The following is a 20,709-nucleotide window of genomic DNA, read 5'->3' on the forward strand; positions in this document are numbered from 1 at the left end:
CACTAGGACAGCCTCCATTGTGCCTTATCTTCCCTGTGGCATTATTGTCTGCCCTTTTGCTTATGGCTTCAACCTTACTCGACCCAGTTGCCCGTCCCAGACACGCCCTCTGCTTTTGCTGAGGCCTCGTTCATGCTTGCTTCTACCTCGCCCACCGCAAGACACTTATAGTCGCCCGAGGCTGATCCTGTGCTGTCCTCCTGCCTCCCCCTCTTGCAGCAAAGATCCGCACCTCCACCTTTTGCTTGTCTAGCCCTTCACTCGTCTGCAGCCATGGAGGCTCTCCACACTGCCATCGACAACTTCAACGCCTACGTTGGAAAGTCGACCTTTGGCAGGATCTTTCGCCTCGACGGCTCTGGACATGTGCGTCTTGTCGCCGCTGACCCGGTCCCTGTTCCCCGTCGCTGACTCGTCCTACAGGACGATGAGATCAAGCACACCCGGTTTACCACTGAAGTTCGAGCTGGCCTCACATCCTTCTTTACCATGGCGTACATCATCGCCGTCAACGTCAGTCTGCCAAATGTCGCATGCCCGCCACGCCTTACTGAACGAACCAGGCCACCGTTCTCTCCGATACCGGCGGAAACTGCGTATGTAACGACGCTGCCGATAAGCTGTGTATGAAGAACAGCGAGTATCTCATCTGCAAGCAAGGCACGAGCAATCCTGCACATGGAGCCCCAGACACAACTAACCCGCGCCCAGATCTCCACCGCAGTCTCATTACCGCGACAGCAGCTGTAGCCGGCTTCAGTTCCTTTTTGTTTGGCTTCTTGACCAACATGCCAGTGTGTCTCGCCCCGGGAATGGGACTCAACGCCTACTTTGCCTACCAAATCGTCGGTTTCCACGGGAGCGGCCTCATCAGCTACAATCTCGCACTGACTGCCGTCTTCGTCGAGGGCTTCATCTTCATCTTCTTGTCTTTGATTGGAATGCGACAATGGCTCGTCAAGATCATTCCCGTGTCGCTTAAAATTGCCGCTGCTTGCGGCATTGGACTGTTTCTGGCCGAGGTTGGTCTTAGTAGCAATGCTGGCATTGGAGCCATCTCTGGAGCCAAGAGTACGCCACTTGATATTGCTGGATGTCCGGATCAATACAAGGATGATTATGGTGCTTGCACAAGCCACAAGATGACTTCTCCGACAGTAGGTTGTTCTACCATGAATCAGGGGCTTTGCTAATCAGCGCACGTAGATGTGGCTTGGTATCATGGCAGGCGGCATTTTGACGGCATACTTAATGTCATACAAAGTCAAAAGTGCCATGATGTTGGCTATCCTTCTCGTGTCCATCATCTCATGGCCGTACGTGTGCGACAAGCCTCCCTGGACAGCCCAGTAGACTAACGTTCGCGTAGACGAGACACGCCAGTGACGTACTTTCCAAGAACCGAGATCGGCGACGATCGTTTCAGCTTTTTCAAAAAGGTAGCCGAGTTCCACCATATTGACCGGACCCTGAACGTGCTGGATTGGAACATAGCTGGCAAATCGGGCCACTTCGCACTCGCTCTCTTCACCTTTCTCTACGTGGACATTATCGACTGCACGGCTACACTCTACTCGATGGCGCGCCTTTCTGGCGTCGTAGATCCAGACACTGGAGACTTCCCCAGGTCGACGCTCGCCTATTGTACAGACGCTTTCTGCATCTCCATGGGCGCACTTTTTGGCTGTTCGCCCGTGACGGCCTTTATCGAGAGCGGCGCCGGTATTGCCGAAGGAGGAAAGACAGGCTTGACAGCCATGACCTGTGGGGTCTGCTTCCTCCTGTCCATGTTCTTTGCGCCGATTTTTGCGTCGATTCCACCATGGGCTACTGGATGCACCCTGATCCTGGTTAGTTGTATACAACATTACGCGTCCAAAGGTTATTCCTGACATGCTCCACAGGTTGGCTGTCTCATGATGCGTCAAATCTCGTCGATCAATTGGCGGTACATTGGTGACGCCATCCCGGCCTTTGTTACTGTCATGTTCATCCCCTTTGGCTATAGCGCGGCCTATGGTCTCATTGCGGGTCTCATGGTTTACACGACGCTCAACGGCATGATCTACCTCACTAAAATCATTTCCGGAGGCTATATTGTTCCTGATGACGAAGATAACCGGGAATACTGGACTAGTAAGTTTTTCAGGGTGCTTGACAAGACCCTAGATACAAAGGCCAATGAGCATGAGCATGCGCTAACCCTGTCAAATTAGTAAAACCTCCAGGCCGCCTCCCCTGGTTCGTCTCTGCAGGTCAAACATTGGCAAACCGTGTGCGGGGAAAACCGCCTTCACAAGAAGATGTTGTGCTCAGCGACCGCAGCGTAGACTCAGACTGGAAATACCGCCAGCGCATTGGCTCGAATGGATCGCATCGCGAGCTTGACACTGTCATTATACAAACGCTACCCGCCGACCCTCGGCACGAGAAGGTGTTTGCTAAGATGGGGGAGCATGAAACGAGGAGATGAGTGCGCCATTATGGAATCATGATGTTGGATTTAGTTTTCGGAGATTTCTCCCCGTAGCTGGGACTGGAGAGGGGCTGGGTGATCGCGGGAGCATTAAGGTTTTAGTGCAGCGCCTCGAGAGTCCACGCTCCAATTCGTCTCGCGTAGCGCCCAGCTAATGTGGTACTAAAGAAACATGTCATTTTACAAGGAATGTTGTTATCGCGTGAGGTGGTCACATTTTCTCTATCTTGCTTGCGACCTTGCATATGCATAGTCAAGCAGGAATGCCCCCATCGCGTTCTCGTATCACCAAACATGACTAGAAACACGATATCGGTCGAACCAAGACCAAGCAATGCAGCCAAGCTTTTCTGAGCCCTTGCTGCCTGATGTTTCAAATGTCCACCACGCTAGCCCCACGTGTAGTTCATGTCGACATCCCTCTCCACCTGACTAACCCGCTTACTCATAGCCAACTGCCTGTTTCCGCCCCAGGCCACTCACTATCTACGTCGGTGTTGGTGTTAGCTCTTCCCTCTTTTTTTTCCTTCCGTATCACTTGCTTGGATACGGCAGTCTTTCTCTTCCCACCGCACACCATTCCCCATTCCGAACAAGGACCCATTTCCACGCTACTGTAATGAAATCCCTGTTTTTCCCAAAAGAAAAAAAAGTACATCTGATGACTTTGCGTGCGCCGAAACCCTGGGATCAAATTGTGAGCGCCCCCCCCCCTCCCCCCAACTGATAGGTGACTAATTGGCCAATGGGATTCGTCAGCTTACCGCCCCCCATGTTCTTCTTTTTTTCCTGTCGTGTTTTACTTTTTGCGGTTCTTGTCGAATGGGGTTTAGTCGCGGTAGGTAGAAAAGAGTGAGAGGGGGGGTGACAAAAAAGCCAAGTCCGCACGCGTGCGCGCGCGTTGATCAGCAAAAGCAGTGGCAGAAAGCAGCGCTCCGTCCACGTCCGTCCGTCCGTCCGTCCGCCGCCACCACCAACCACTACTACTAACAACTAACAACTAACAACAACCACTACTACTATTGCGGAAAGGACTTGATTTGTCCAACTAATTCTTTTTTTTTGGTTAATTTTTTTTCCAAATACTTTGAATGGGAATTCCATAATTTTGGACTTCCATTGTGGGGGGAGGGGGGATTGTCGGTATATGTGGGGATACTTACTTAGGGAAAAGGGAAAGATGGCAAAGTTTCATTGTTCACGGCACATTACACTACACCCACAAAACATACGTACATATAAATGCACTATATATTTTGGCCACCTCCTTTTCCTTTAGGGGAACTTGTCGCGTTGTTGGCTATAGAAGAATTATCATTATTATCATTATCATCATCATCATCGCAATAACTTACACTACAAATTGCCGAGCATGTACATAAGTGAATGAAATGCGAGAAACAAATAAAAACACATCAAACCATGTCTCCATTTCCTAGTCCTTCTTTCTCGTGAAAAAAAAGGCGTAACTAGGGTTTAGTTACTTAAAGAGGGCTAGCAGCACGTGTGACAAGAGGCCTTGTTTTGCTCTCTTTCTCTTTCTCTTTCTCTCTCTCGGCCACGCCGGCTCTCAAAGTCAAGGCCCCCCCCCCACCTCTCTCTCTCTCGCGCGCGCGCGCACGGCTGGCTAGCTGACTGACTAGTTGATTGGGGGAAAATGCGCGTGTGTGTGTATGTGCGCGCGTGTGTTTGATGTGGAGAGGACGGAAGGGGGGGGGAGGGGGCCTAAGTAAGGGGCGGGCGCACGCGGCGGGATACCAAAAACGTGCATGTGAGATGGTGGCAAAAACGTTTGAATGCGCATTTTAGCTCGTGTGGAAGCTTGCGCACGCACGTGTTTGGCTTTTGCAGCTGCAGATTGGTTGCCTTGTGGGAAAGAGGGGGCCAGGGGGGGGGGGGGGTGTTGTCTATGTGTGTGTGTATGTATGTATGTATGTATGTATTGTTGCTGTCATCGTCGTCGTTGGAGTCGGAGAAAGCGCTACTTAGCTAGTTGGCTCTTTTGGGCTGCATGGCGTTGCTACAAATGTGTGTGTGTGTGTGTGTGTGCCTGAGATGTTTATTAATTTGTTTTTTTTTCTCTTTCCTTTACGCTGACACTTTCTTTCGTTCCATGTCCGAGAGAGTTATCTATCCACTGATTTCATTCCCCTTGATATCCCCTGGCTGCGCCATTCCCTCCCCCCTCAATACCCCATCTCTCTTTCCATCTCTTCACATCCATCGTTATATCTGGAATCCTACATGTCCCAGGTTTATTGCGATATGTAAAGGGCATCACCTGTTGATTTTTGTTCATGCATCAGAATATTCGCGCAAAAAAAAGAAAGTACTGTAATACAAGTCATATTTAATCATATACCCCCCCGGATATACTTTACTACCTCCCAGACTAGTGCATTTCGATCGGAAGCAAAAAAGCAAAAAAGCGAGATCGAGTTATTGCAGAACGATGCCTTACATGGGTGCAAAACTTGCATGGTTCTGTACTTATCGCCCAGCGTTTGCATGCTTTGCTCCATCGCTCGCGCCTTCGCTTTCCCTCTTCCCCTTGCAGTTTTACTTGTTCTCGGGCAGTATTACCGACGCAGGACTGCTGCATATTCCTCTTTTTTTTTCATTCCCTTTTCCTTTTTTTCGCATGTGGCACATGCACATGCAGTAGATTATCAACGTCCGTTGTTGTTCGCTACCAAAGTATCTGAACCAGAGGCGTCTCGAATAACTTGTCCTCCTCCCCGTTTCCCCACACACACCTACCAGACTTTGACGGGCGCTAGCCCCTTCGTTTTGATCCCAGGACTATATGAAGAAAAAGCATAAACGAAAGCACCCACATCCGTCATGTTCTCGCTTGCGTATATCATTCAACTTGCCCCGCCGCGGGATTTCCTTTTCTTTCCTTCTTCCACACCCTCCCCCCCTTTGTCGTCCTTATCGGCAAATTCAAACTCCTACGCTCAGCACACCATCCCACCATCAATCTGATACACCGATCCAGATACATAGCTTGCGTCGCTGCTAAGCAGGAAGCGAATGACTTTGGCGACTTCGTCTGGGCGCGCTCGCCGCCCTAGCACCGCGTCATTTGGCAGTGCGAAACCGAGCTCTGTGTCGAGAGCGTGCATGAGGGGTGTGTCGACGAATCCCCTGCGATATACGTCTTAGTGCCAATATTCGGGTCTCCTCTTGCACCACGTTGCTGCCTTGTTACATGTTATGGGCGTCGCACCCAACAAACCGCGACAACAATATTGACGAGGGCGAAGAAGAAAAAAAAGAAGAAGAAGCACAGGCAGTTTTCCTTGGGCGACAAGAAACTGGGGAAGGGGGGGGGGAGGAGCAAAAAAACTTACGGCGCAATGGCATTAATTCTGATTCCAGACTCGGCTTGCTCGCGAGCTGCTGCTTTTGTGAGGCCAATGACTGCGTGTTTGGAGGCGCAGTAGATGGAGCAGTTGGGCTTGCCGACTAGGCCTGTTATTGATGCTGCGTTGACAATAGATCCGCCTGGTACCCCTTCGCTTGCGACGCGCATGTTGCGCAGCTCGGCCGACATGCAGTTGAATGTGCCTTCGACATTGACGGCGAAGACAGTCTGATAGTTGGCTGTGTCGTGGTCCCTGGCGGACCCAAGATGGCCAGCGATACCTGCGAGGTTCACGGCGCCTTTACAACGAGTGAGTTAGGAGAGTACGCATATGCAGTGATGCTACGCAGAAGCTCGAGACAAGCGTTCTTGGGGCTCTGCAAGAAGACTTACCGTCAATGCAGTGCATTCCCCACCGCGAAGCTGCATGCGCCAACCAATGCTCCACCTCATCCCTCTTGGTAACGTCGACCTTGGATCCCGTCGCATTGGCTCCGAGTTCTTTTGCTAGCTTCAGAACAGCTTCTTCGTCCTTGTCGGCCAGCGAGACTTTGGCCCCGCTTTCAACGAGCAGTGTAGCTGTTGCTCGGCCGATGCCCGATGCTGCCCCTGTAATGGCAAAGAGCCGGCCTTTGATACTATGTGGAGGCCCAACGAAGCTTCTTGGTGATGTATCCGGGCTGGTAGGTGGGTTCGTAACCTGCGTTGTTGGCGACGGGCTTGGCTTTGACATGGCGGTGTGGAATAGTTTTCGAAAGCGCATGTAGAGCGAGTGCAGGATCCGGTGATGTTTTGATACAACACTAACAATGAAGAGTACGTAGCGATGTCTTCAAGCCAGTGGAGAGATGAAGGTAGAAGTGGGAATATTCGCTGCGTCCCTTCTCTTCCATCTCTTCTTGCGATGGCGTGGGGAGCCGACCGGGCAGCTGCCGTGCCTCTCACGGTGATTTGGGATGCACATGTTGAGCGTTGCTGTTTCCCAGCTCGCGCCAACGAGAAAGTGTTTCTCATCCAATTCTTCATTTCATTAGTCAATCTACATGTCTTCTGTTCTAGCATATGCTTGTTCCTTCACTTCGCCTGTTCTGATATACCTCCAATATGTATCAATCGCTTACCCGACTGAGCCGACATGGTGATACGGAAAAGGCGGTGTACCCGCCATGGGCGCTGTGTAATGGTCCTGTACACAGAAAACAGATATAGCTGCATCGCCAAACGTAGCACGCAATCTGCCACGGACCGAGCGGCTAGTCACCATTCCCGCTGTTTTCGATGCTGTAAATTCCCGTTCTGCGTCGCCATGCATCCATCTATCTGCAAACCAGGGTATGCTGTTGCCGGCTCAGTTTTCCATCTCCGATGCCCGTGAAACACCAGCAACGGCAGTATGGTGTTGGCCACCTACCGTCTCGCCGCATTCTGGACAGCGAGCCAACTCCATGGGCATGCCGCATTCTCCAATCGCAAACTAAGTAACTTAGTGTCCGGACCATGAATATAGTGATTGGGTGACTTACTGGGTGTCTATTGATGCAGTTGTACCAGTGCCCTGAGTGAGTTGCAATTCCTCGAGGTCCGCTGACCATTGCCTTTTTGATGGTATCCAATTCCTCCTTTGATACTTCCTCGTAGAACTCACTGCGTAGCATTTTTAAAGTGCTGTCTATGGCTTGCAGCAAAGTGTCTCGACCACGGAAAGAATGCTTGCAAAGAAATTTTGCCTCTGCCAAAAGCTCTTGGGCGTCCTTGCGGTAATCCATAGCTTTTGTGCGATCAGTATTCTTGGCGACTCTGGATTCACCGAACAGCTGAGCAATGCGGGCGTAGTACAAAATTGCTTCGACTGCTAGCTTGGGTAGGCATTCCGACCTGCACTCAGTGATCAACTTCTTGCAATCTTTGAGGAACCGCTCCGTCTTCGACATGGGCGAGCCTCCACTGAAACTGAGTGGTGTTGCTCTATCAATCTTCAGGAGGCTGACAGCTCGCGCGATTTCAAAGTTGTCCTCCAGTATCAAACATTGCACTTTGGTTTCGAGAAGAGCACCGCCCAAAGTGACGCGCTGGTCGCGGTCGCGCTCCAAGGACTGGCTAGACGAACCAATAGCCAATTTGGCAAACTTAGTGTCGAGAGAAGTGCTATTTGCAATGCTGTGCATCGTCGCTTGATGCAGCTTGTACGCAGGTTGATGCTGAACATTCACTCTGCGACGGAAAGACTTTACAGCGTTCATCAACTTGATCGCTTCCACATATCTCTCCTTGATTCTGTCATTGAGTCGTTGCATCGTCAATTCGTGAGCAACGTTGCCGCGGGCCAAGATGCGAGATGCTGGGACAACTGTTTTTCGCGATTCTTCAAGCTTGTCTCGCATAGCTTCAAGTCTATCCTCTAGCATCTGAAGCTCCTGTTGTCCACTGACGATAAATCGCTTGGACATCTCATCGATGACAGCTCGATTGATGAGACGGTTGTAGCGTTGCGTGACGTACTGCTTGATAGGCTCTCTGCAGTTTGGACACTGCGGAATCGTTGCTGAAAGCTCCGCATTGTCAATCAGGCCAGTGAAGCGACCTGTCTTCGTATCAAGCTCGTATACTTCTTTGAGGCTGACAAGGCCATCCAGAGTCTCAGTTGTGAAGAAATGACCACAACTCAGAACAACTATGGGTGATTCGTTGAGATCGACATCAGCGTAACACGACATCATGATCATATCGGTCTGTTCCTCAGGCTTCATACCGCATTGTTGACAGTACTCCGTGGGGCACTCCTCGCCGCAGATACTCGGGCATTGGTGGCCGCATGGCAGAACCTTCGTGCAGCGCTCGTCACAGGGTAGTCGACTACAGGGTGCTGAACAAGGCATTTCGCAGGCGCCTTGATGTTCGCATGACCATACGCATTGCTCAGTGCACGGCGCACAAGTCTCATGACACTTATGTGGACACTTGGTGTGCTTACAGCGTACCTGTAACTTGTCAGAAAGCGCAGTCGAAGGACATCTGCACAACTTACTTCACAGGGGTTTTGACATAGCCCACAGGCAGTGCCATCATGGCATGGGCTGTTGCAGTTGTGACTGCAGGTCCCATGCTTTCTACCGCATATCTTTTGGCAAGCGAAATGCTTGACCACTGGTTGACCATGACTATCCTTGGTGTTGCATTGGCCGCAAGTTCTAGGACAAGGATGACCACAGGATAGCGCTACCGCGCACGGAGTAGGGCAGCTGTAGCCTTGTGAAGAAATGGCTAAAGAGCACTTCACAACCACGTCATGTTCGCAGCCAGGCACACGCTTCGTGACCTTGACATCGCAAGAGATGCTACCGATATTCTGGGTGCGGTGACAGGCGACTGAATGTTTGGAATGACCACATGGAAGCTGCACATTGTCCAGAAGAACCATGCATTTGCCACAAAGTTCTCCGCACGTAGCCTTTTGGCATGGATGGCCACAGGGTTGGTGTTGGCGTTGACAGGGCTGCTCGCACCGGAACACGACATGCATAGCCTCCGAATGACATCTTGCCCCGCAGCGATGACCACACTCGAGACGATCAGTGCAGGCTTCCATGCATCCACCTTCTGGACTGTATTTCTGGAAATCATTGGGTTCTTGTACTTGGATAGGCGTCGCTGGATGTCGAGGACAAGACAAGGCCAGGCTTTTTCCCACGCAACCAGCGGCTCTTAGCATATCGATGACCTTCTGCCACATTTCAACACTCGTGTAGGTTTCCGTGTTACCAATGAGATACATGCCGTGTTGAGCGCGACTAAGCAAGACGTTGATACGGTTTGTTGTTTTGAGGAACCCAACCTTCTGCTTGCCATTGCTTCGTACGAGCGAAACAATGATGATCTTCGCTTCTTCCCCTTGGAAGTTGTCGACCGTAGCGATTCTCAACAGTTCAGACAGCTGCTTCTTCTCCAACGGTTTGCCTTGGTGTCCAGATGCTTCTCGTGCTTGCGTAACACCATCGTCTATTGCGAAGCCGTCATTCTCTAGTGCCTCCTTGTCGCGGTCACTAAGACATATCTCGAAATCGCTTCTCATAGCAGCCCGCAACTTTTGAAGCTGCCCGGTATATGGCGTCAACACCGCGATCTCGTCCGACTTGTAGATACCTTGGCGAATGATATGCCGAACTAGCGCATGAACCATCTCAACTTCCCACAAGTTTGACTTGGACTTTGTAATTTGAGCATTGGTGTCACTCTCAGCCTCAAATTTGGTATGATCGAGCCAGAAAACATTCTGTCGCATACCAATGACATCAGGCAATTTGGTGGTGGAAGTATGATCTTGAAGTTTGCTGTAAATAGTCTCACGAATCAGCGAAGATATCTGTGGACGCATCCTTCGCTGTACGTTCAGTTGAGCAACAGGCATTAGAGGACGCCCCGGCTCACCAACCGAAAGTCGTTCGAACTGACTTCTGTCAAGCTGATGAAGTTTTCCTCGTTCGCTCTCGAGTGACAGGTCTTGGAAGTTGTTTACTGAAGGTCTGAGCTGCTCATGGTCGCCAATTTGGATCACATGCTCGACATCGGGAAGCAGGGCGCAAATCATATGACTTTCCATGACCTCTCCTGCTTCTTCGCAAATAATGACTTTGCATCTGACTTGCTGGAGAACTGAAATTCGCTTTGCGAGACCAGACGTCGTGACTCCTATGACCTGCGCTTCTTCCAATACTCTTCGGTTCACTTCCTCATGTATGTTGTCTAGCTGCCGCTGGATCTTTGCAACATCATTGACAATCTCATAGAGCTCGCAAATTCTGTTGCTCTGGGCTTCCCTAATCCAATGCGTGACCAGAGCACCCCGCTCCTGAGTGCTCAACGAGTGTACATCCGTGTTGGCTTTCTGAATGATTTGTTGCATCACTCTTGCTGGAATTGGCGTGCGAGGGATCTCATTGTCCGTGCTCCAGATATCGAATGGATGGCGCCCAGCTAGTTGGAATCCTTCGTCGTCGACACTGCGGAATTGACGGTATACTGTGGGGTATCCTTCATAAATGTGGCTTTTGATATGCTGCCAGTCCAAGTTCTTTTGCAGCGCGTGTAACTCAGCAAAGAGTGATTTTGCCTCTTTCTGTTTATTATTCAACTCTTTGTAACACAAAGCCGCCATGTACCTTTCTGCTTTTGTGTTTTTCTCCGACTCGCTCACTCCACGGAGGTTGTGATTCTCCAGCCTCTTGGATTTGCTCATGCCTCCCACACGGATAAGCTTCTTCACACTGATATCGAGCAGATGCTCAAGAAACTGATCTAGTGCATGATTGGTGTAGCATACAATCAGCATTGGTCCCAGATTGGCATTTTTATCGACAGCCAACAAAACCTTCATGATTTGGAGCCCAACATAACTCTTGCCAGTTCCAGGAGGACCTTGAATGAATGCATACTCGCGAGTAAGCGCTGCCACTAGGGCCCGGCACTGCCCCCGATCAAGCTGTGTCTTGCTCTCAACTTTGGCAAGCAAGACTTCGTCGTCGCATGAATGTGTGGGCTCGATCAGGAATGGTTGAATTTTGTTCTCTTCTGTCACGATGGGCAACAAGGAGAATTTGAAACCGGCAGTGCGCGCATAGAGGGGCGGGGGGATGTGGTGCATCTTACGTGCCCCTGGAGGACCGTCATGTTTGGGGGGCACGATCCACTGCTGGAATGGTAGGCGATTCAAGCGCTGCATTGCCTTGAGGCACTCCAGAACAGGGGCAAAAGTCGCTGGCATCACCTTTGGAAACTCTAGTAACAACCCACGAGCTGCTCCAGTATTCGCTCTCATCAAGTTCTTCACTGTCGCTCGATCTTGTGTAACCAGACTAGTCGTGATGTAGGCCATTTGATCACTGTTCGTCAGCCCATACGCCTTTTTAGGATCGGTGGTCTTAGATGAGACGGTGAGGAAGACGTGTTGAGCGACAACACCATCGATCCATATAAAAGAAAGCAGCGCGCCTTCATCAAACCTTCGCGAGTCTGCCCACCATTGCTCTCGTTCTGTAGCCTTTTTCTTGCGAACTTCGCCTGGTTGAGTGAACTCAATCTGTGCCTGCAGGCCCTTTCTGCTTTCGAGCGTAACAAAACACAATCGAGCGTTGGCATAGTAATTGGCACGCACATCGCCAAGATATAGTCTTGGTTGCAATGGTGCTGTAGGATTCTGAGTTATCGCGTGCATGATCCCTGCCAAAGCCCCTTTCAGCTCGCCGAAGATATCGTGGCGTAACAATCTGAAAAAGGTATCGATATGGCGCTGCACAGGATCTTCGAGAAAGTGAGGTTGGTCGCGGTCGGTATATGGAAGAAATTCTTTTGCATCGCTCATTATCTCGTCTCGGGTAGGGAACAGTACTATTTCAACAATGTCTTTCTTGTCATTGTCGAAACGATTCGAAGGTACAATCAGGTCGCGCGGGTAGAAGGATGTGTTTCCCTCATCGTCAGCAGTGCTGCTGTCGTCCAGAGTTTTGTCAGCGATGAGGCTTTGAGCGCGCGTTATCAGTGCTCGAATGTCTTTGAGTCGGTTTTGAATGAGCGCTGGCGTGTTTGAGACAACACCCTTGACGGTATCGGTGGCAGCCTGTATGGAATCGACCAGTGTGGGGATCTCGTCATTGAAGCGCGCCCTGGACTCGCGCCTCAACAACTCAAACACAGCAATGGACATAGCGAGAAGTGTTTGCCTGAAGTATTCTGTTGAAAGCCAAGCCATCCCAGCAGTTTGAGCTGCCAATAGAGCTTGAATAAGGCGACGGAGAAATGCAACCGCTCTCTTTCCACCGACACCACCGAAGAGATTGTAGATGAGCCCGACATGAGTATCGACAGCCAGACATCGCAGGAGTGAAGAGTGCGTGATTGTAAGGAGGAAGTTGCGAGCATTGCTGATGAATGTCTCGTAGTCAATACCATTGACTTTGGTGTTCAGCAAGGCAAGGATATGACGATGTCCTGCCTCGTTTTCGTCGTTTAGGTCCTGGGGGAGCTGCTGGAGTCGGTCTCGATCTCCTGACTCCAGTATATCGAGCGCGCCTTTCCAGAATCGTCGCATGGTGTTGGGGTCGTTCTCCGGCTCACCAAGCAATCGCCTCCATGAGCCGTATGTCCTCCGCGCTTGACATTGCTCTTCTGTTTCTTCGATCCTAGTAAGAGCTGCTTCGCGTGCATACTCTTTATCGCCGTCTCCCCGACCACGGCCACGACCACGACCACGATCATGACCACGACCGCGACCGCGACCGCGGTCTCGATCGCCGCCTTGTCCGTTGCCACCACGTCGGCCGTTGCCGAACATGTTGAGTAGTTGTAATCACTTCAAAGTAACAATTTGGGTACCCAGAAAGAGTTGGCAAACAAGTTTTTGGTTGTTGTAAGTGTGGAAGGTACGAGGGAGGGTTGTGGTTTTGAGAGAGAAAAAGGTTGCTCGTGTTTTTGCGAGCACTAGGCAGCAGGAAAACTTTGTAAGCGGGAGTGAGTGGTGAAAGTGAAGTGTAGGATTCTTGTTTAGGCAAGCGCGAATGGTGAAGGGCATTGGATATACACAACACTCAACACCGCCTGGCCTAATACAGAAGGGGGACTGGTGAGACCATAAACGTATGCCCAAGATAGCAGCAAACTCCCAGATAATGAACGAAACATTTGTGCATGCACATACGGGCACCTGCATCAGCTTAGCTTAGAATATCAGTATTAGCCAGCAAAACTTGACGAGCAAGGATGAAGGCTTGATCAGATCATTCCAGAGCTTAGTGATAGATGAGACGCAGAACCCTCGTACCAATCGCACCGTCATTTGCTCATCACAAAAAAACCTATTCAGAAACAGACTCCGCACGAGTAGGAAGAACAGTGACCCCATTCATGAAGAGTATGAAAGAAGATCCGTCGACAACCAGAAAACCCGAAGAAGAAAAGAATACGATGAAACATGTACATGACGTTTAATGCAAGTGTAGCACTCAAAAACCCAACCCAGGATGACGCCGGCTATGCAATGCTCTCTCTCATAAATACATTACTTCGTAAATACATCCGGAAAGAGCACCTGGAGAATCTCGTCAAGTAATGTGAAGACAAGATGCGTACTGCATACTGTTAGTATTTGCATTGCAAACGCCTCAACGTGAACTTACTTCAACCGGCTGTTATTAATAGTCCCCTCCAACTTCTTTGCTGCCAACTGCGCATTTTGCCTCCCTACCACACTGCTGGCTAACTCTGGTACCAAGGTACTCAAAACATCGCTCGCCGCTTTTCTGCTCTTCTCCTTGTCTTGGCTTGTTCGCTCGACCCCGGCTTTCATCCGGCCGTCTGGCCACATGCTATCTTTCAACGAGTCGACGTACTTGACAATGTTGTTTTCGGAGAGTAGGTCATTCAACGACTCGCGCACCTTGCGCTCGATGGTGCCACCTAGGAGCTGGTGGAGGACTACGACCACAGCGCGGCCGCGGAGCCAGTTGTTCTCGCGGTTCAACTCAAACGTTTCCAAGAAGAGGTCGCATATTGGTTTTACGAAAGGTTCCAATTCTTTGTTCTCGAATGCGAGCAGTTCAGCTTCGGCTTCTGCATCATGGTTGGACTCGCCTGCCACCAATACACCAGAAGAGGCTAGGCTTCCGGGCTGGGCGCCGTTTGTACTCGCAAGCTGTGTAGTAGCAGCGGAGATGAGATTTTGACCCGCTACTGACAGTTGGTCAAGGACTGGAATGTTGCCAAGGAACTCTTCCATGCCATCTGCGACGGAGTTGTAGATGCGGGTGACGAAGTCATTCGAGTTTGGATTTTGGTTCTTGAGAGCATCCGCGGGATTAATGGAAGCTTGAGAGAGAAAGGCCCGCAGTTCACGGCTGCGGCACACTGCTGGAATAAGTAGTAGCTCTCTCAAATACTTTTCTAGGCCAAGCCGTCGCTTGTGCAGAAAGTCCTTTTGGAGCTTAAGCATCATCTGGCGGCGCGGGAACTCCAGATTTCGAACTTCAGGGAACTTTGCCCGGAGCCTCTTGTTGAGGTCATGAAACTCACTGTACCTTCGTGAGACGACCCAGGTAGCAGCAGGCATCTGATCCCCAGCGCGGCGTCGAACTTCGATAACATACATGGCGTATTCCTTTCCATCCTCTTCTGCGCCAACCATGATTGACTGAATGTACACGGTGGCGCGCCCGTACAGACTATTGTCGCTCTCTTGAACAATGTATTGCTGCCGTTGAAGTTCCTTTCGCTGAATCTCCCGCTGCAGGCTTGCTTTCGACTTGCGCAAGATTCTAAGCTCAGCGGCGTTGTTAGTCAGCTCAGCCTTGGATGTTAGCGAATCCACGATAGACTCCTGTGTTACCAGACGCTCAATATCAGCGGTAAGTGCATCGATAGCCTCTGCTAAGCCTAGATCTCCGGGCGCCGCTTCATGTATTTCCTCGTCTTCTGTCTTCTCGGTTGGTAATGGATCATCGACTTCGTCTTCTAAGAATTTCTGCTCGTCTCCGAATAAATCGTCGTCAAAGACACCACGTGTTCTGGGCTCACCAACCAGACCTAGTGATGCTATGCTCGGCCTCAGACTATCTTTGCTTTGCTGTATCTGAGGGTTTGGCGAAAATGCCCGAGGTAGATCGACAGAGCCATGCATGGATTCATTATCTACAGGAGATTTCAACCCTGGTTCATAGAAGATGGAGCCTTCCGGCTCATCCATGATGTCATTCAGAGCAGCCTGCATAGCATCAACTACTCGTGTGTCGTGGCCGCCAGTGCGGTCGTGCCCAAAGTCTGAGTTCAAACTCGCAATCGAATGCGCAAGGGGGTCAGAGTCGTAATCGTCATCGAACAAAGGCGCGCGCGTAGATGTTGATGGAGCTACATCCAAGGAGCGTCTTGCAGGTGGCTCGGCATTTTTAATTGCGCCTTGGCTTTTCAGGTCTGAGGAAGAGGCAACTGCTCGGCGCAGATCTCCTTGTGGTATAGTCAATGAAGCCTTTTGTCTTGAATGTCTGCGAGCCATGGGAGGTGGGGTGGGAGGAGGAGCTTCCTGCGGTTGCACCATGGTTTTCTGTTCGGTAGTGTCCTTGTCGGCATTCACTGCTTCATCCATAGCCAGCCACTTGTAGTACAGGTTGGACTTCTTGAAGCGCCGGAAATACAGTTCTTGTAGTTGTTCGTATGCGGCTGTTTGGGCACGTAATACAGAATGCCGTGCATTGTGATATTGCTGCGGTGTCGCTTTCCTTCCAGCTTTGAGAAACTCTGCAACGGCTCGCCGGGCTTCAGGGAGAATGTTGAGTTCTGGTTTTGACAAATAAGCCTCATAAATCTGTGCCAAATCCGTGCGATCCGACTCTGTCCATGCAGGGAGCGTGCCAACGTAGTCCTGGCCTTCTTCAGTCTCTACTTCTAATGGGTTGCGAAACCCATCCACAACGATCCAAAATTGCACAAGACGCATGAGGTCTGCCTGGTCCATGAACTCCATGAAGCATGACAGGCCTGACGCGTCATACATCACTTCGCGCAAGGATGCGTTTGCGAATTTGGATGACGAACGCTTATGCTTTGGCATTTCCTGTGCTGCGACTTTGGCTCGAACCGACCCGCCAGCGCTGAGAGTAGCAACCTTTTTATCGAGTATTTGCCGTGCTGTCTCGAGACGCCGCAAGTAGACAGGATCCTGGCCTTCAATCATCGAGTCTTTGTGCAGCTGGCTTGAGACCTCGCTACGAAATCTTCTAGCATCTGCGAGCGAATTTGTCTGTCTGATTGCACGTATAAACCTCTCAAACCTGCGCTCATTGTCGCCAGGCGCAAGTTTGGGAAACTGCACATTCTTGGGATTCTTCTGCGAGGGCGGAGCGTGTTCGTCGAGGGCAGCTCGTAGCTTGCGGACTGTCTTTCTTTCTTGCAGCACAGACCGGCCCTGTGATTGTCAGCATAGGCTTACTCTAGACGGGCGAGCTCTTACATAACCCTCCATTAGCTGATTCCACGTGTCGGGGTCGGCGAGCATGTGCATCACGGGTGACAAAACCGCACAGGCCACAATCTCCTTGATCAGCACATTGACAGCAGGACTCGTGGACATGTTGCCGGGCATAATCTTTGGCAGCAGTCGCGTGACGATGCTCCGTAGGTGCTGCTGCTGTATAGGCTTGGTGTTTGAGTACGCCAAAGACGCCGCCGGGTGCAGTCGGCCCTCCTTGAATTTGGCTGCGATGGCGAGATCAAGCTCCTCTGAGTCGGTGATGTTGCGCGACAGCTTGCGCCCGCGCACCACGCGCTCGGCCTCGTATGAGGCTCGCAGATGGTCGGTGACAAGCGGAATCATGCGCGACACGACCGTCTCGACCATGTCTACCGCCAGTATGCGATCGCGGAGCTCGCCCATGGCCGCGCGTATCGCCTTGTCGACCTCGTTCACGAACGTCGGGCTCTTGCTAATGCTCCCATACCAGCTCTTGACAAAGTCGCGCAGTATCAAGCCAATCAGGACGTCGAAACTGTCGGATATCATAAAGGACGCGGGGTATAGCGGTTCCATCATGTACATGTTCCTCCGGTCCAGCGCCTCCCTCTCAGCCTTCCACTTCTCCGGCGCAATGAAGGTGACGTGGCGCGGTCCATAGTCGACGTTTCCACCGCGTCGCAGGTCTTTGTCCCAGGCGGTCGTGAAGGTGAGCCATGCTAGCAGTGCGAGTGTCGCGAGGACTCCGGTGACGAAGGCGTAGGGCAGGTAGAGCAGCTTGGGCTGCCAGTGTGTCAGGTATCCCCAGGCAACGAAGGCGGCGGCGGCAGCAAGGATCAAGTCTCTGCGCTTCACGGTGGCCATAATCGTGCTGGCGGCGCCCGGTTCGGCATCTTGGATGCGGTGGCCGAAGATGCGGGAGGCTTGGTGTTCGGGACAGCCCACTTTCGGAGCTTAGGCCACTGACGTCGATCCCCCGTACGTCGTATTCACTAGGGACAGCCACACGACCAGCCAAGTCGCCTGCACACGATACTTTTTCTACCGCCATGTGGCTTGTCTTGGTGCCAATCGCCCATAATTATCAAGTCAAAATTGGGAAGCATCAACCGTTATGTTCATCAGTTTCACACATTCACCAGCACGGTGAAGCATCCAGAATCCAGCAAGTAGGTAAGACGCAAATCGAAGTTGATTTATTTTTACCAAGCCATTCTTTGACTTTGTCAGCCATACCCCTTAACTGACGCGCCACTTCTCCTCAACCAAGATTGTGTTGGGCTCAAGTGTCCGGACACTATCACCCCTGTCCTCGCCTTCTCCCTGAACCTTACAACAGCCTGAAGAAACTTCGACCGAATGGCCAATCTTCCCATATATCTCCAATGGTATCTCATCATCCTCTACCGTTTTGATCCGGGTCGAGTATCGCTGTCTACTGGGTAGGGGTTGACTCGAAGCTTCTTCTGTTGCTCGAGTGCCGTTGCTGAGCAGTTGCTTGAACAAAGGCTTTAGTGATGGCAATGATGCTGCAATGATGCCGATGAAATATTCGATGAACCTCCACATCACGAAGGTATCTTTGACGTATGGATCGGGATTAGAGAAGATGGTCTTTTGCTTTTCGGATTTGATGATTGCAGCCACGCCTGCAAACAGTCCGAGGGCTAGAATGCAGACCAGAGTGACCTTACTACGGCCGTTGAGCTGTAACTTCCATACAAGTGGAACTGGAAGTAAAGCCAGAAGGAAATCTGTCGCAATAGTGACGGCTGATGGGGGGTAAGCAAGATCCCAAGCGAGCCATAGGCTACTCACCTGTATTCATGAGCCCTATTGCTGTGAACGTTTTCGCGTTAAAACACACAGCAGTGCCTGATCCAACTGGAGGTGGACGAAGCCTCAAATCCCACGCGGCTGCAACCGGAGTGCATTGCCATATCTATTCAGCGATCAGATCGACCATACGCTGGATAATATTCGAACATGCGAGGCCGCTGCCGCATCGCAATCTAGGGGAATTGTCGTTCGACTTACTATTCCCAGTCAGTATATGAGCCTCTCAACGCTACTCTTACTCCCACGTACCCAGTGCTCCAGTACAACCAACAGTAAACAACAACATGAAGACAATAAAGCCTCTCAGAAACCACTTGTAGGCCTTTTTTGTTACAAGACGCAACAAGAAAAACGCAACTGAGATCTTGACGAGCCCAATACCAACTCCCACAGTTATAGACAGCACTTGACGAAGTTTTGAGAACTCTCGATAGCCCTCTTCATTCATGCGAATGACTGGAAGGTGCTTCCCTAATCCTATCCTAGCCAGCATAACATATATGATGAACGATGCTAGAGCAAATGCAAAAGCCAGCAGAATAGTCCAGTCATCTTTACCAAATGAACGTATCATAGCGATTCGGACATAACATCTCAGACTGATGACCAGGGCTGTGGCACCAAATAATGTGCCAATCTGCATCAAAAGTGTAGGAGCATTGGTGTAAGCAATGTATTCAGCGTCCAAGTCATGGAGGCCGGGAATTTCCGGATTGAAGCCTGCCATTTTTAAAGTATCAAGTAAAAGAACCTCAAGTATGTGCAATGTGTTGCCTTGAAGCAGGTCAGTGTGTTTTGTACTTGCCATGCCATTGATGCTAAGCGTCATAGTATCGTGGCACGGCACGGAATCAAGCTACCGCTAATCTCTCTTGTTTAAAATTTCCAGTTTGCTACAACCCTTGCTGTCTCAAACATAAGAATATGCTTGACAACCCCAGCTTCAAGGATCATCCCAGGTTCCTAAACTCGGGGCACATGTCCGCTAAAGGATAAGTGCACTAGGGGTACCAGAAGTCTACAATATAGCAAAGGTCGTTGGACGCGAAGATACCGTGATCTGAGCACCGCTATAATTACTTCATTCTTATTAGCTTTCAAAGAAGCAGGGGCATGGGGAACAGATGTTCCAAAGTCCACGATCTCGGTATCGGATTTGAGATGGTTACCCCACTCGCACGCAGTAAGATTACGGCGTGGTTGCAGCGACTCATTGATGGCAGTGGCAGGATTGGGGAATCCCTAGTAGACTAATCAACGGCCCTTGCATAACTAGCCCCACCACAAAGTGCGCGCGACCACAAAGTGCGCGCGCGCCTTACAACCACCTCAACCTCAACGCGTCGTATCCCCACCACCATGGCTAATATTAAGGCTGCGCTTGCAGCTATTAATGCCCTAGGACCTGATGAGCCTTTTTCGTATACAGATATTGCAAAAAAATATAGTGTTGTTCAATCTACGCTTACCCGAAGACACCAAGGCCTACACGCCTCACGCGCGATAGGTGGCCAAAAACGGCAGCTCCTCCACCCACAGCAGGAGCAGGCCCTAATCGCCTATATCAATCGACTAACAGATAGAGGCTTACCACCTACTCAGCCAATAATACGCAATTTTGCCTCACAGATCGCCAAGACTAAGGTTAGAGTACACTGGGCTAGTCGCTTCGTCCAGCGCTATCCTGATCAACTTACCTCAAGGTGGGCAAAAGGCCTTAATAACTGTCGCCACAAAGCAGATTCAAGAAGCAAATACAACCTCTACTTTAGCCTCCTACGCGATAAAATTAATCAATATCACGTCGAGGCGCGTCATATCTACAATATGGATGAGAAGGGCTTCATGCTTGGTATCGTAAGTCGTTCAAGGAGGATCTTTAGTAAGGCCTCGTACGAGGGCATAAGGAGGAGGACTACGATACAGGATGGCTCACGCCAGTGGATAACGCTGTTAGCCTGTATCTACGCAGATAGATCTTGCCTTGAGCCTGCCCTCATATATCAATCAGCCTCAGGATCGATACAGGACACCTAG

At 50.7% G+C, this 20,709-nt stretch overlaps 5 protein-coding genes across 5 annotated transcripts; 1 reads left to right on the plus strand and 4 right to left on the minus strand.

Annotated features, from left to right (window-relative positions):
• Positions 1–273: 273 nt before the first annotated feature.
• On the plus strand, positions 274–2,473 carry SETTUDRAFT_23265 (uncharacterized protein; the record flags this gene model as incomplete). Its single annotated transcript, XM_008031848.1, has 7 exons — positions 274–366; positions 424–513; positions 564–1,157; positions 1,207–1,316; positions 1,370–1,850; positions 1,905–2,136; positions 2,217–2,473. 7 exons carry the CDS (start codon positions 274–276, stop codon positions 2,471–2,473), a joined length of 1,857 nt encoding a protein of 618 aa, XP_008030039.1.
• A 2,901-nt stretch (positions 2,474–5,374) lies between these two features.
• On the minus strand, positions 5,375–6,294 carry SETTUDRAFT_165527 (uncharacterized protein). Its single transcript, XM_008032166.1, has 3 exons — positions 6,240–6,294; positions 5,833–6,145; positions 5,375–5,626 (listed from the first exon to the last, which is right to left on the minus strand). The coding sequence occupies exons 1-3, from the start codon at positions 6,253–6,255 to the stop codon at positions 5,437–5,439; spliced, it is 519 nt and encodes a 172-aa protein (XP_008030357.1). The 5' UTR covers positions 6,256–6,294; the 3' UTR covers positions 5,375–5,436.
• A 900-nt stretch (positions 6,295–7,194) lies between these two features.
• SETTUDRAFT_96932 (uncharacterized protein) lies at positions 7,195–13,170 on the minus strand (the record flags this gene model as incomplete). Its single annotated transcript, XM_008032167.1, has 3 exons — positions 7,195–7,320; positions 7,370–8,824; positions 8,872–13,170. The coding sequence occupies 3 exons, from the start codon at positions 13,168–13,170 to the stop codon at positions 7,195–7,197; spliced, it is 5,880 nt and encodes a 1,959-aa protein (XP_008030358.1).
• Positions 13,171–13,893: 723 nt separating this feature from the next.
• On the minus strand, positions 13,894–17,702 carry SETTUDRAFT_141918 (uncharacterized protein; the record flags this gene model as incomplete). Its single annotated transcript, XM_008032168.1, has 3 exons — positions 16,834–17,702; positions 14,012–16,788; positions 13,894–13,963 (listed from the first exon to the last, which is right to left on the minus strand). Exons 1-3 carry the CDS (start codon positions 17,695–17,697, stop codon positions 13,894–13,896), a joined length of 3,711 nt encoding a protein of 1,236 aa, XP_008030359.1. The 5' UTR covers positions 17,698–17,702.
• A 370-nt stretch (positions 17,703–18,072) lies between these two features.
• On the minus strand, positions 18,073–19,399 carry SETTUDRAFT_97790 (uncharacterized protein; the record flags this gene model as incomplete). Its single annotated transcript, XM_008032169.1, has 3 exons — positions 18,073–18,605; positions 18,652–18,775; positions 18,944–19,399. The coding sequence occupies 3 exons, from the start codon at positions 19,397–19,399 to the stop codon at positions 18,073–18,075; spliced, it is 1,113 nt and encodes a 370-aa protein (XP_008030360.1).
• Between the last annotated feature and the right edge of the window lie 1,310 nt (positions 19,400–20,709).

The sequence above is a fragment of the Exserohilum turcica genome, assembly GCF_000359705.1.
Source record: "Exserohilum turcica Et28A unplaced genomic scaffold SETTUscaffold_7, whole genome shotgun sequence".
NCBI lineage: Eukaryota > Fungi > Ascomycota > Dothideomycetes > Pleosporales > Pleosporaceae > Exserohilum > Exserohilum turcicum.

Coding starts and splice junctions, on each gene's coding strand:
- SETTUDRAFT_165527 (XM_008032166.1), bottom strand. Junction 5,627..5,832: donor AGAATTAATGCCATTGCGCC/GTAAGTTTTTTT, acceptor CGTATATCGCAG/GGGATTCGTCGACACACCCC.